The 12308-nt window shown below is 44.9% G+C and overlaps 2 protein-coding genes and 1 long non-coding RNA gene across 9 annotated transcripts; 2 read left to right on the top strand and 1 right to left on the bottom strand.

Annotated features, from left to right (window-relative positions):
- The first annotated feature begins 421 nt into the window (after window positions 1-421).
- Window positions 422-3735, top strand: LOC112274298 (uncharacterized). Of its 3 annotated transcripts, none has more exons than XM_073529875.2 (9): window positions 422-657; window positions 929-1214; window positions 1493-1570; window positions 1813-1885; window positions 2100-2185; window positions 2449-2544; window positions 2676-2750; window positions 2888-3134; window positions 3411-3735. In XM_073529875.2, the coding sequence occupies exons 2-9, from the start codon at window positions 949-951 to the stop codon at window positions 3504-3506; spliced, it is 1017 nt and encodes a 338-aa protein (XP_073385976.1). In that variant the 5' UTR covers window positions 422-657; window positions 929-948; the 3' UTR covers window positions 3507-3735. The 3 variants fall into 3 exon arrangements, with proteins under 3 accessions (XP_073385976.1, XP_073385977.1, XP_024359417.1); XM_073529876.2 differs by having other exon boundaries at window positions 500-657; window positions 1122-1214; XM_024503649.3 differs by lacking the exon at window positions 422-657 and having other exon boundaries at window positions 683-1214.
- A 500-nt stretch (window positions 3736-4235) lies between these two features.
- On the top strand, window positions 4236-9383 carry LOC112274295 (uncharacterized). 5 transcript variants are annotated; one of them, XM_024503646.3, is made up of 12 exons: window positions 4267-4432; window positions 4896-5023; window positions 5226-5401; window positions 5717-6070; window positions 6385-6591; window positions 6915-7133; window positions 7328-7394; window positions 7660-7974; window positions 8136-8227; window positions 8373-8570; window positions 8675-8811; window positions 8930-9383. In XM_024503646.3, exons 3-12 carry the CDS (start codon window positions 5264-5266, stop codon window positions 9186-9188), a joined length of 1986 nt encoding a protein of 661 aa, XP_024359414.1. In that variant the 5' UTR covers window positions 4267-4432; window positions 4896-5023; window positions 5226-5263; the 3' UTR covers window positions 9189-9383. The 5 variants fall into 5 exon arrangements, with proteins under 5 accessions (XP_024359415.1, XP_024359414.1, XP_073385974.1 ...); XM_024503647.3 differs by lacking the exon at window positions 4896-5023 and having other exon boundaries at window positions 4236-4432; XM_073529873.2 differs by having other exon boundaries at window positions 4281-5023.
- Window positions 9384-11473: 2090 nt separating this feature from the next.
- Window positions 11474-11997, bottom strand: LOC112274299 (uncharacterized). Its single transcript, XR_002967383.3, has 2 exons — window positions 11856-11997; window positions 11474-11763 (listed from the first exon to the last, which is right to left on the bottom strand). It is a non-coding gene; the product is annotated as an uncharacterized LOC112274299 (long non-coding RNA).
- Window positions 11998-12308: the final 311 nt, after the last annotated feature.

The raw sequence follows: 12308 nt of genomic DNA, 5'->3' as shown, positions 1-12308 counted from the left end.
GTGTGTAAAGCCAAAGGTTCGCTAATACTTCTCTGTGCAGGATATTATTCCAATCCCACAGCCAACAAACCTAAAATAAAAAAAACCCGCGTTTAACGTCAGTATTATTGTGATGCCCCGCAAGAAAATATGGTGACTATGGAATGGCCTTTTAGTCCAAGCTAGTGACAGTTGATGTGTGATATCTTACTGTGGAGAAATCGAAGATAATTTAACATGCTGAATGTGCAAATCCACTTTGTGGCGATTACGTGTATATTCTTACTCTTAACATCTTTGACCCATATTTGAACCATGTGTAATAGTCAATCGAACCTCAAGCCCTAAATCTACAGAACCTCAAACAGGCATGAGAAGTTTCGCCAGTGGCTTATTATATTTTCATATATTTAGGATTTCGTTGATTCTTGTGCGTGCGTGCGTGTGTCTGTGTGAGTTGATGCTGCTCGTCGTCACCTGGGCATCTCCGCTCCCTCCCTCTGGCTTTTTCCATCCCAGAGTCATCTGGCGTCAGCATTGCGAAATCCTCCTCCTCCATGGAAATACACCCAGCAGCGGGAATCTCTGGTCAAAGCCACCACACTTCCGCACACTCCCCCGAAAAAGACAATAAATAACTGTTATGTGGATGTTTGCAGCTTCTAAAGAAAACATCCGGTAAGCAATCCTCACTTCAGGAAGCTCCGGGAGAAGATTCAATCATCTAGGTCCACCTCAGTTGCCACTCGCACGATTTGTAGCTAGTTTGAGGTATCGGGATTGTTGAGTGGAAGATAACAGGGTGGGAGCTTGAGTTGTAACCCATTTTGTAGTATTTAGTTCCAGGAACTGGTGTCCACATGCGTCCATAGAGTGTCTCCCGAAGTGTAGATCTCGCCTTCTCAACGTTTGGGGTGGTTTGAGTTGTAACCCATTTTGTGGTATTTAGTTCCAGGAACTGGTGTCCACATGCGTCCACAGAGTGTCTTCCGAAGTGTAGATCTCGCCTTCTCAACATTTGGGGTGAAAGGGTGGTGGCGGAAGATTGGGGTGCAGTTGCTGCCGGCGACTTCCAAGGGGATTTTTGCTGCGCGGGGGTTGTGTAATTTTCATTGTGAACTTTCTGCATCTGAATTGTGCAGTAGTAGAGGAGTGAAGCGTATTGTGCCATTGGTGGGAGCATCGGCGCGGGAGGCTTTCACATCTTCTTCTAGTCCTCAATCCTCAGAAATAATGTGTGTATTCTTGCTCGAGATGAAGAACAGCTCTTGATTTCGCTTTCTCTTAGCGATTTCTGTTTTATATGTCCTTTTTTCATGCTTTACATCTCTAGTAAAGAACCTCGAGGTGAAGTGAAGCTTGTGCTTCATCCTTCATAGTAAGACAATTGCTTTCTGTCGCCAATTTTCGGTGCGAGCGCCCGCCAGTTGCTAAAGGAATCACGATTTATTGATTTTTGAATTCGCTACATTGGATGGTAATCTAATTCTACGCTTCGCATTGCCATACATAGGACGATGAGACACATTCCGGCAAATAGCTTGTACGTTTCCACTCCCACATGGTGGTTGGAGAGCCGCTTTCATTTCAGGTACGCTTCGTTTTTATTACTTCGAGCATCACTTGTGGGATGTTTCGATATTTAAAGCTGAAATTTGAAGTGTTTGTGGTGTAAATGTCGAGATTCCACCACGGCCAGTTTTTGATGTGATCCGGGGCGTCAGAGAGGGAGGTCTCGTAAGGTTTGGATTGAGAGCATGCGTAGTTTGAGGATAATACGCAGCATCTGTGCAGTGTAGTTATACTTAATAAGAAACTCTTGTGTCTGTTCAGTTTTGCAGAGTACTATAATCCAGCAAACTCAGAGTTCGGAGTCTTGCGAGTTCTGAATGACGATCTTGTGAAGGTATTACTCTCATGGCTGCGAGGGGTTAGATTCAGTGTGGCCAACCTGTGGTATAATATAGAGTTTCATGATCCTGTCATTTAAGTGAACATGGTGATAATATTTGTCATGATGCCTGGTTGAAGATTCAAATCCAGATAGCTGCAAATAAGATTGTCAATGCGAGTGATTATATTGGCGATCTAATTTATTGAGTGTTTGTTGATGGGCACAGCCCAAGGCTGGTTTTGGTACCCATTCTCATCGCGACATGGAAATCTTTACTTACGTTGTGCAAGGGAACCTAACGCACAAGGACAGGTGTGATATATTAACCCAGTAAATGAGCTCCTGTTCAATATTTCTCAAAGCTTGCAAATCTGGATCAAGCCCGACCGAAGTGGACTGATGCCAAATCACTGAAGTTATTTCGGAGTTTTAGACGATTGCTGAACCTTGCATGATCCACGAATCTTACAATCAATGTGCATCTAGCTATGTGGTGAAATCACATGCATGATACATTTTAGCTTGCTCTTCATTCTCTTGAGGATTAAACTACCGTGTTACGTTTTGTGGATTAGTATTGGAACATCCGAGACTTTGGGGCGTGGCGCGGTTCAGTACATGAGCGCAGGATCAGGAATTCGGCACTCTGAGATGAACAGCAGCGATGAGTTGTATGTGCACTACTCCTTCTACCGTAATTTCCGTTTCACTGAAGCTTCCTATAAAGAAACATCACATTTAAAACCAGTTAAACTGATTTGTTACTATGCAATTGAAGCTGACATAAAGCTAAGTTGGCCAGGTTGCGCTTCTTACAAATCTGGATCAAGCCCAATACAAGAGGTCTGAAGCCAAACTACGGTTCACGTATATTCAAGTAAGTGCAGATCCTTCCCATAACACCCAAAAAGAATTCTAGACTTTCAGTTTCCGTTGAGATTGCCGAGATATGTAGCCAAACCTAACGCATGCTAACACCACGATCTCATCACAATTCCATGTTTGCGTTGGCAGCAAAGATGATCGTCACAATAAGATCCAGCACGTCCTGACCGATTTCAACAAGATTGAGGGGGAGAAGGATTCGGGGCAGGGTGTCATCCCCATCCACCAAGACTGCAACATGTATGTCTCCGAAGCTGATCCAGGTGTTGCACAAGACTTTGTGCTCTCCAAAAACCGACAAGCCTACTTGGTGTGTATCGAGGGGAAATTGTCCGTGAGCGACTTGGTGAATCTGGACACACGTGACGCTGTGGAGGTATGTGTTTGGAACGATTTTAGAATTCAATCGAATATGCCAAACGGTCTGCGACGTGCATTGGGTGCAACTACTGCAGTAGACTAGCGGCCCAGTTACAATAGAACTCTTTTGTTGATTTAACAATCAAAGTTGTCAATGTTGCTCTGAAACGAATCCATTTTGGTATTGACGGCTTGTAGGAGGGTGGTTTGTAGCCCTCTCCCTCCGCTCCCGTGTGGTTATGCAACCATTCCACTAATGGATTCCTACCCATGCTTGGCTTTTGTGGCATAGATCCGGGCTAAAACTTCTGAAGACATGCTGCTACAGCTCAAGGCCGACAAGGACGTCGGTGCACACTTTCTTCTGATCGAGATGGCTTTAGGCTGAGATCTCAAAGCTTTCTAACTTCTGCATCAATAGACCGTCACAGATTTTAGAGACTTCTGGGAAGATGATAGAGTGGAACTTAGTATTGCAACCCTGTCACCAAGTCAGTCCACTTAGTGATGTGTGAGAGTTATACAAGACCAAAATTTGAAGAGTGATGTCTGCCAAAAAAACAAGCAGTTCTACGTGGAAGTTTTCAGTACCTGAGTAATATATTTATCTTCTGTATTATGATATCTTTAATATTTAAATAGCACCACTATTGAGCTTGTTATGGCTACAAAATAACAGTAAGGCCTGGCTCAAAGGTCAAGGCAGAGATCTGTACACAACACCTGCCTACTTACACTTAATTACATTCACCAATGCTTGTCACCTCAGAAACAAAACCTGCAGATTAGAGAGAATCTTTTTTCTCCTAAATTAATTAGACATGTAATTTTGGTTTTGGGTTCCCAAATGAGCTTCTGGAACACCCAGCTTGGCTTCGAATCCCACAGCGAGATAGAGCGAACCAACTTATCAGGGTGCCCTTCACCAGAGAACAATCGACCATCCTTCGAGGACCCACTTCCGGTAAATGGCTCCAGTGGGGTCAAACAGAGCTTGGCACCCGGACCCTTTTGCGGCTGGAATAAATCCCCAATTAAACTAATCACACTCACTTAATCCCTGCCTTTCTTTATCTGATTCTGCCTACCAGTTCATCACTTTTGTTCCTGACGCTTCCGCCTTATGGGGTCATGACATGAACGACATTTAAGACTGTGCTGTCTAGTAGACGAGAGAGAGAGAGAGAGAAACCAGAGCTTCGGAGCGTTGCAGCTGCTGCTACAGACATGGACGCAGTCGTTGAAGCCAGCGTGTGAGCTGTAGCATTCTCCCGATCGCTGTCTCCGTCCTTGTACTCAATGTGGTAGATCATGGTTGTTTCCTTTCCCATCTACCGCTTGAGCTGAGATACGTTCATTTTTGGTGTGTTGTGGAAAATCTTTGATGTTTGAAGAGATTTCGTGATTTGCACATTAGTGATGAGGTGTGGGTCTGACAGGAGTCTTCATTTTGTTCAAGGTCTTGATAGATTTTCTTTCATTTTGCCGGAGCGTGTTCTCCTCCGAATAGCGCTTTGCAAAACACAGATTGCTTTGAGAGTTGGGGTGTGTTGGTGATGCTGCACAAGTGCCGAGTAGGAAGAGAGGTAGCTTTCGCATTTCGAGGAAGTTCGGAGTCTGATTGACCATTAGCACTAATCGGTCAACCGCGTTTGATTGCGTTCAGTGATTTGGGTATTTGTCGTTTGATGCTGTGCGGGAGGAGGATCTATTAGAGGTTGGTAGTTTTTGTCACGCTCGTACGCACTCAAGCCCTCTGGAATTTTCCTTTTTCTAGGCTTTGAAGGCTTGCCTGCATGCCTTGCACTAGTTTTGCGAGATTTGTTGCAAGATTAAATTCCATTGACGTCCCTGATATTGGCGATCCGGAGTTGGGCCGAGCTGCGAGATTGAAGCCTCAGAGAGGTAGGGTCTAGGCATTTACCTTCTAGGGTTTGATATGCTTTCGGAAATCGGTGCGTTCTCTTTTGGGACATAGAGAGTGGATTTTGGAATTCGTCGAATGATTTTGGTGCGGCGCTGCTGACCTAGGGCGCCTAGGTTATTGATCTTCGCAATTGTTGTTGAGGTTTAACGTTTAGTCTACTTTGGATGAGTGGAATGGCAGTGAAAGAGTGATATGCGTGTTCTTGGCGAATAGGAGGCATGGAACCTGCAGCTCATTCTCCTAGTGAGGAGTACCGAGCCTTAGTTGACAAGGCTTACAGCAAGTTCGCTAGACTGCGGGATTTCCCACCCTACGGTCGAAATAAATGGGATCACTATTTCCACAAGGCCTTTCAGGTTAACCATTTCCTCTGTTAAAGCTCTTATAAATCAGCAAAAGTGAAGTGCATTCTATGACTACCTTGGTCATCCAGTCGACATGTCGAAGAAGAATGTCTCCTCTGAATGCTGTCCTTCATCTCGCTTTCTCTAGAAAACCACTGAATTGTTTATTTAGCTCATCGCATTAACTGGTTTGGAATTTAGTGTTGCTATATTGCATGCACATTATTTACTATTTTAATGTGTACTTACTTGGATGCTGTTATAAACATTCGTTAAAAGACTGGTGTGAAAAAAACTGAGATGTTTGAGTAATTGGGCCCTTGTTAGGTGTACTCCAGGCTATGGAAGTTTCAACAAGAGCATCGTCATCAACTGGTGGAGGTTGGCTTGAAACGGTGGGAGATAGGGGAGATTGCATCTCGAATAGGGCAGTTGTATTACAACTACTACCTGCGCACCAGCGATGCCAAGTTCCTTTCAGAGGCTTACATTTTCTATGAAGCCATCTTGACACGGGATTATTTCAAAGACACTGAAAAGGATGCCCCCTTGGCCAATAAGCAACTGCGCTTCTGTGCACGGTTTATTGTGATTTGCTTGCTTCTCAACCGGAGAGAGATGGTGCAAATGCTGGTGCGCCATCTGCGAACTCTTGTGGATGAATTCGGCCATACATACCAGGTGTTTTTTATGCTTTCCAACCAAGCCATTCATTAGTTTCTTCCTTCCTTTCCTTTACTGTTTTTTGAGGACTTCATAGAGTACTTGCTGAGAAGCCTCACCTGCCATGGGTTGGAAATGCTTATTCAAGCTTTGTGAAGTCAAACATTCCTGTTATTATAATAAAAGTTCCTTAAAAATCATGCTAGTTCATACATGACGTACTCTATGGTTACTCAAACTGTTTATTGCATTCTCCATGAATTCCTCAGTCGCTTTTCTTGACTAGAATATTTTCTAGTTAAGGGAAAACTAATCTTGGTATTTGGGTGCAGGGCGCTGACGCAAAGGAGTGGAAAGTGGTAGTGCAAGAGGTAATTCGATTCATGAAAGCTGATGCGGCATGTGAGTTGAGCAGGCCTTTGAGATACAGTGTGCTGCTGGATTCTCACCCTTCCTCAATTCCAGCAGTTGCCACCATGGAAGACATCAAACCTTTGCGACTGGAGGATGCAATTCTTGCTAGCTACTATCACAACGAGGTCAGTACTCTTCCCTGGTTTAATTAATCATGTTTATCCTCTCGCATCATCACCCTTTGGTATACTTTGAGTCTTTTGCAGCTCGAGCTGTTCAAAGAAACTCATTTTTTTTAAATGGAGAATTGAGCTGTGTTGGGTAGCGTCCAACACAAATTCTATTGTGTCCAATACATGCATATCATGTATATCCTGTATCCCCTAGGTGCAATCTGCATCAACTATAGTGACATCGAAGCTTCTCCGAAGAAACATATCACTTTTCTGATAACACTCATGTGCTGTTTATTTCGAATAATAAACGATGAATTTTTGCTTGCTTTCAGGTTAAGTTTAGTGAGCTATCTTTGGATACATTCCGAATGCTGCAAGCCTTGGAATGGGAACCCAGCGGTTCTTTATATCGCACACGTATCGGAGAACCTAGTAGTAGGATGAGCACGTCAAGTCACGTTGGAGTTGCAGAGGAAATCCCTGACCCTAGCTTGCCCCCCAATCCCCATAAATACATCTTATACCGTCCATCGGTCCAGCATTTGCTTCTCGTAAGTGAAAAAGCTTCTAGTTGTGCATTGGTTTCCTAGGGTCTTCTTGCAATTAATTGGGATCCTAATTTTGCAATTTGGTTGAGTGACAATAAAAACGCATGTCTCTGGAGTCTTCCAGAAAGAATTTGTGTGTTTCGAGGACAGTCGTAATCGTTGTTTGACATTAAGAATTGGTAATTGACAATTCCCAGGTACTGGCTACAGTTTGTGAAGAGATTCCTGCTAATTCTTGTATATTGCTTTATGTGGCTGCATCAGGTACTAAGACTCCTCGAAATTTTGTTTATTTTCTGAAAGATGTTGCATAATATGCAGACATTTACTAGTTTTCTGTTGGGGCAGTTCATGGCAAGACTTGATAAATGATCTGAGACACCAAAGTGATGACTACTATTGAAGCTCAAGTTCTCTCGGTTATGATTTTTGTTTCCTGATCTCTAGACTACGTCAGCACTGATTCTGGAGTGATTTTTTCTAAAATTTTACTGTGTTGTATACCTGGGGCTATGTCCCGTTAATGCAGGCAAGTCAGCTCGGTCCACGATGTCTTCTCACCCGTCCTCAGCAAATTTGATGATGGATATTTCATCTGGAAACAGCAAGGTTGTCTCTTTGACTCCTACTCTCAGCTTGAATCAGTTAACAATCTCTCATATTCAATCTTACATGAAGCCTGGTATAGGCGGTATGATGGCTGAGATTGATCAAAGTGACAATTCGGCAGCAAGTACCCCCGTAGACAGTCCTAAGAAAGGAACTGCTGGGGATAGAAGCTCAGCTTTGGATTCACCTGGTAGCCCCAGCCCTGGCCTTCGGTTGGGGTCAAGGCGTAGCCCAGGTAGTTTATTTTTTTGCCTTTCATTCAATTGTTTAATGTCCTGATGTATTTCCCAGGAATGACATTGTTACTGTAGACTGTCGATTGTATCGTACTGAATTGTTTAAACACTAATCATGAATTCTGCCACGAGCAATGTGGACATTTTGTTCTTTTTTCAGGTGATAATTTCCTTTATCCAAGTGACATTCTCCCGTTTACGCGTCGCCCTCTCTTCATCATAGTTGACAGCGATAACAGCTGCGTCTTCGAGGTGATTCTGCTACTCAGTGACCTGTTGGTATTTTCAAGTGCTTGCGCTTGTTCATATTTACATGATATTTTTTTATGCAAACAAGCATAACTGAAAAGAACATGAGAACACGGGCCTTGCTGACTTGTAGCTGCACGTGTGACAGTCCCTGAGTGGAAACGAGAGAGGAGAACCAGCAGTTATGCTGCTGTCGCCGAGCTTGCAGCCTGATGAGAAAGGCATGGGAGTCCCAGCATCTGTATCATATCCCAACAGCTGTGGCAACATGTTCACATTCTTCTTGACCGCCCCGTTTCTTGCATTTTGTCGAGTCGTTGGGATCTCGATTTCAACCTTGCAGAAGGTGGGTTCCATATTGCAGAGGTTTGGCATTTCCCACCGATGGCATTTCACTCTTCCATGTTGAGGAAAAGTTTCATATACTTTGTCATTCATGTGCATAAGCAGGGCCAATTGGAACACACCGAGAAGTTCCTCTCAACACTGCTGGCAGACTTGGGCAACATCCTCGCAGCGTCAACCTCAATCAACTACGCCTGGGCTCGTGTATTGCATGATCCTTTTCTTCGTCAACTTGTGCTCAGGTATGCAGCAAGCTTTGAGCATGTGATAGAGTACGTTCCTTCTCTACCTGAAGCTCTCAACCTAAAGTTAGCTTTACCATGTGGGCTGTTAACTGAAGCACTAAATTGGTGATTGTAGGTTCATTTTGTGCCGAGGAGTTTTCGCGCTCCATTCCAGGTTTCGTGACAAGCCCGAGTTTCTACCACGGTGTTGTCCTGCGCTCCCTGAGGAGGTCCTTCCGACTATGCCCACGGTAGAATCTCTGGTTAGCTACCTTGCGACCAGCGTAGGAGTGGCTGACCAGTTCGAGTTCTCGCATGCATCCATGAAAAGGTCTGGAGAAGGTTCAGAGGGAATGACAAATAGAACCTCTACCTTGGATAAGCCGCTTAGTTAGAATTCCCGTTCATGGCCTGATTAATGGAGGCAGCTAGGGTGTTCAAGGAGCTGCACCAAGTTGCCCCAAAAAATTGGTGCAGGTTTCGAAGTTGTACTGAGAACCTTAGAGAGTTGAGTTGTGGTCGCTCCATCGAAGTCGAGCTACTTCCGTGCTTCATTCATAGTTGTATGAAATTGATCCTTTTCCGAGTTAGCAAGTAGTCAATTATGTTTGTCCTCGCAACCATCAGGTTTCTATGCTTTAGTTTTTTGGAAATATGTGCGAAAGCAATGTAGTTTATCGGTTTTGTTGAAATGATCGAAGAATGGAGTGCGGCTCTCAGTCTACTCACCACTCCCGTCCCTCGCTTCAAACTGCTCAGTTCGCCACAACCACCGCACTGCAAAAAACAGCTTGGTGGTGATGTTATGGGAAATAATGATGAGGTTCTGCTTAGACATGGTGCAAGTCTCTGGTCCTCTATATGAGGCCATGGACCTCAAGCAGCCACCCGTTTCAGAATCACAGGAAGTTCGTACCCTAAAAGCTTTCTAAACCCTGAACTGACTTCGAAGGGAAAAAAAAGTTGAAAGAATCTGCGGTGAGATCAAATGCTAATGACGCGATTAAACACATCAGCAACCGACTCGCTGTTTGGAAAGCTCTAATCATCCTCCCAAATCGCTCTCGCGCACCCTGCACAGCGTTCATTCCGTCATGGTTCCGAAAATTATCGAGAACTTGTTCTCGGACATTAGGCTCTTCATGTAGCCCACAATGTTATGCTTGTGTGGAGCTCTCCCAATTCACATGAAAGTATTCAACGCTCTTGGACTAGACGACTGGAGACTGATAAATGCTTCTCCGTTACACCTCAAATCACTCGCTCGTATTCTGCTGCACGTGCCATTCCTGTGAGGGTGAGCCCAATTTCAGGGCCAGCGATGTGGAAGCATTTTTTCGAATCTACCTAATCCTCACTTTGTCCATGGCTAACCAGCACCCCACTGCACCACTGCCGTCTTCATTCTCATACTCTTCGATTCATCCGCTATGTGCTGCATCCACAAGAATTCTACAATGATTTGAGGACAAAGGGTTCAGGTGATCGACTAAGGCTTTAGTCACGTGTTCCCACCAACGTTGTTTCGTCGGGGTTTCAGAACCCGATACCCGGGATTGGCACCCGCCACTGCCCATCAATCGCCTGCAAACCCCAGTGAAAGACCATAAATCTGAAACCGCCTCCGCTAACCTTCAACGCTTTGTTAGAATTCTTCGTGTGTTCAGTGTCTACTTTTGGGTCCTTCATCAGAGTCCTCATCTGAGTTACTTCAGTTTACGAGTTAGGTCTTGTATAGGTTGTTCAGGGTTTTTGCTTTGTTGTTCGAATAAGTTGTTGGATCGTAGTCCAGCCTTTTCACCATCAAGGTAATTAGCATTGTCATTACCTTGTGTATAGGTGGGACTAAGAGTGATATTCTGCTCTACAGAAAGCCTGTGTTCCAGTTTGGTGGACTCGTGGTTCACTTTGATGCATACATCGTCGTTTTCGACGCTTTTATTCTGCCTGTCATTTGATTTGCATCTGATAATTGCGACAACGACACTCATAAGACTTTCCTATCGATGTCGGGAGATGTGTCAGTCAAAGGATGTTTCTGTAAATGTAATCTTCCTTCAGGCACCTTGAGCTTGCACCCATGATATAGATTGCAAGACATAAGACATAGCATTTTTGGTGGCATATTTTAACTCTACAGGTGCTTCCATCTCAGGTGTCATGGTCGTGGAGATGGTGGAAATTTTCGAAATGAATATTTGAACTTATAAGTAGCCGCCATCTCTGAGCCTCTAACTATTCGTAAAGCTCTGTTTGCACGAATGACTTCAAAGCCTGTAGAAGCAGAATTCAAGTTGGGTGGTTGTGAATGTGGTAGAAGGGCGATCTTCACCCGTAAGGCACCCAGTCCGGGAGACGGTGGCACCATATAATGTCCCGTCATAACCGATGCGTTGAACTGTGTTCACAGTGAGCACATTTTAAGTTGATTGTGGGTCCCTGATTTTTCATGATCTCGATGAAGAATATGCGAGGTGTTGTGTGCTGGTAAACTAAAAACGACCATCTGAGCAAATGAGCTTGTGCTTGATGACAAAGCAGTGGAGAATATACTAGGCGTATGAGCATTAAGTCTTCTAACCGCGTCTGGTTCAGCCTACAATGAAACGTGTAGATTATGTAAATTGGCAGATTTACAGCAGCTCTTGAAATGCAAATGTAATTTTAACATTCTCAAAGATTGGAGGAAAACTCCCATGTGGAAAGGTAGTAGAAATGCTACTTCATGAGGCTTTTCACGATAGAAAGACTTTCATTCATCGGGAGTAACGTGCAGCAGCAGCTGCCCAGGAACCTGGCAGCTCGAATCGACATGGCGTCGCTTCCAGGATCCCTCACACATTCTCGTGACAGGCTTGCAAACCTCGCGAATCCCAACCCACGTAACTAACTGGCGCTAGATGCCCCCTCCCCCCCTCCATGGGGGCCTCCCGATCCGACGTTATGGCGGAATTGCTGTCACATCCAACCCTAGCATGATGTGGACACATGAGGCCAGGCTCTGGAAAAGCCCCAAATGCATGCGAAAGATCAATATATTAATAACGCAATCAAACACTAACCAAATCCAACCCAAGAAGCTGCGGCAGCTCTAGGGTGCCACCAAAGCGTCAGCAGCAGCGCAGGCCCTACTCGCCAATCCACACGAGGGGAAGGGGCTCAGGGGGAAGCGCAAGGTCGACCCTAGAAAGCTGCCCGACTGGGGCACCCGAACTACGGAATCCGACGAAGAAGGATCTGATTCGTTTCTTATCTCTGCGAGATAGTTCTCTGATGTGGCCGATGAGGCCTATCAGGGATGGAACTGGTTCCGATTGGCGTGCGATCCCTATTTATAGCTGATCCATTAGGGCGGGGGATGCTGGCTGCAACTGCACCGGCGGAGTGGAAACACGCCTCTCACTCTCTCCCCCTTCTCGCTCCGTTCACTTCTTCCCTTGCTTTCATGGCGACATGCATGCACAACTCAACTCATGCAGACAGGCTCCGTCATTGGATCACGACCCTCGTCCTTG

The sequence above is a fragment of the Physcomitrium patens genome, chromosome 21, assembly GCF_059467195.1.
Source record: "Physcomitrium patens ecotype Gransden chromosome 21, ASM5946719v1, whole genome shotgun sequence".
Lineage (NCBI taxonomy): Eukaryota > Viridiplantae > Streptophyta > Bryopsida > Funariales > Funariaceae > Physcomitrium > Physcomitrium patens.
Note: the sequence above shows the minus strand (reverse complement) of the source record. Positions and strands in the feature narration are given on the sequence as shown.

Excerpts from the sequence above, each read along its gene's own strand:
- LOC112274295 (XM_024503647.3), top strand. The coding sequence starts at position 5,264 with ATGGAACCTGCAGCTCATTCTCCTAGTGAGGAGTACCGAGCCTTAGTT. Across the intron at positions 7,395-7,659 it reads GCTTTATGTGGCTGCATCAG|GCAAGTCAGCTCGGTCCACG; the intron begins GTACTAAGACTC and ends CCGTTAATGCAG. Across the intron at positions 8,228-8,372 it reads ATAACAGCTGCGTCTTCGAG|TCCCTGAGTGGAAACGAGAG; the intron begins GTGATTCTGCTA and ends CACGTGTGACAG.
- LOC112274298 (XM_073529875.2), top strand. The coding sequence starts at position 949 with ATGCGTCCACAGAGTGTCTTCCGAAGTGTAGATCTCGCCTTCTCAACA. Across the intron at positions 2,751-2,887 it reads TACGGTTCACGTATATTCAA|CAAAGATGATCGTCACAATA; the intron begins GTAAGTGCAGAT and ends TTGCGTTGGCAG. Across the intron at positions 3,135-3,410 it reads ACACACGTGACGCTGTGGAG|ATCCGGGCTAAAACTTCTGA; the intron begins GTATGTGTTTGG and ends TTTGTGGCATAG.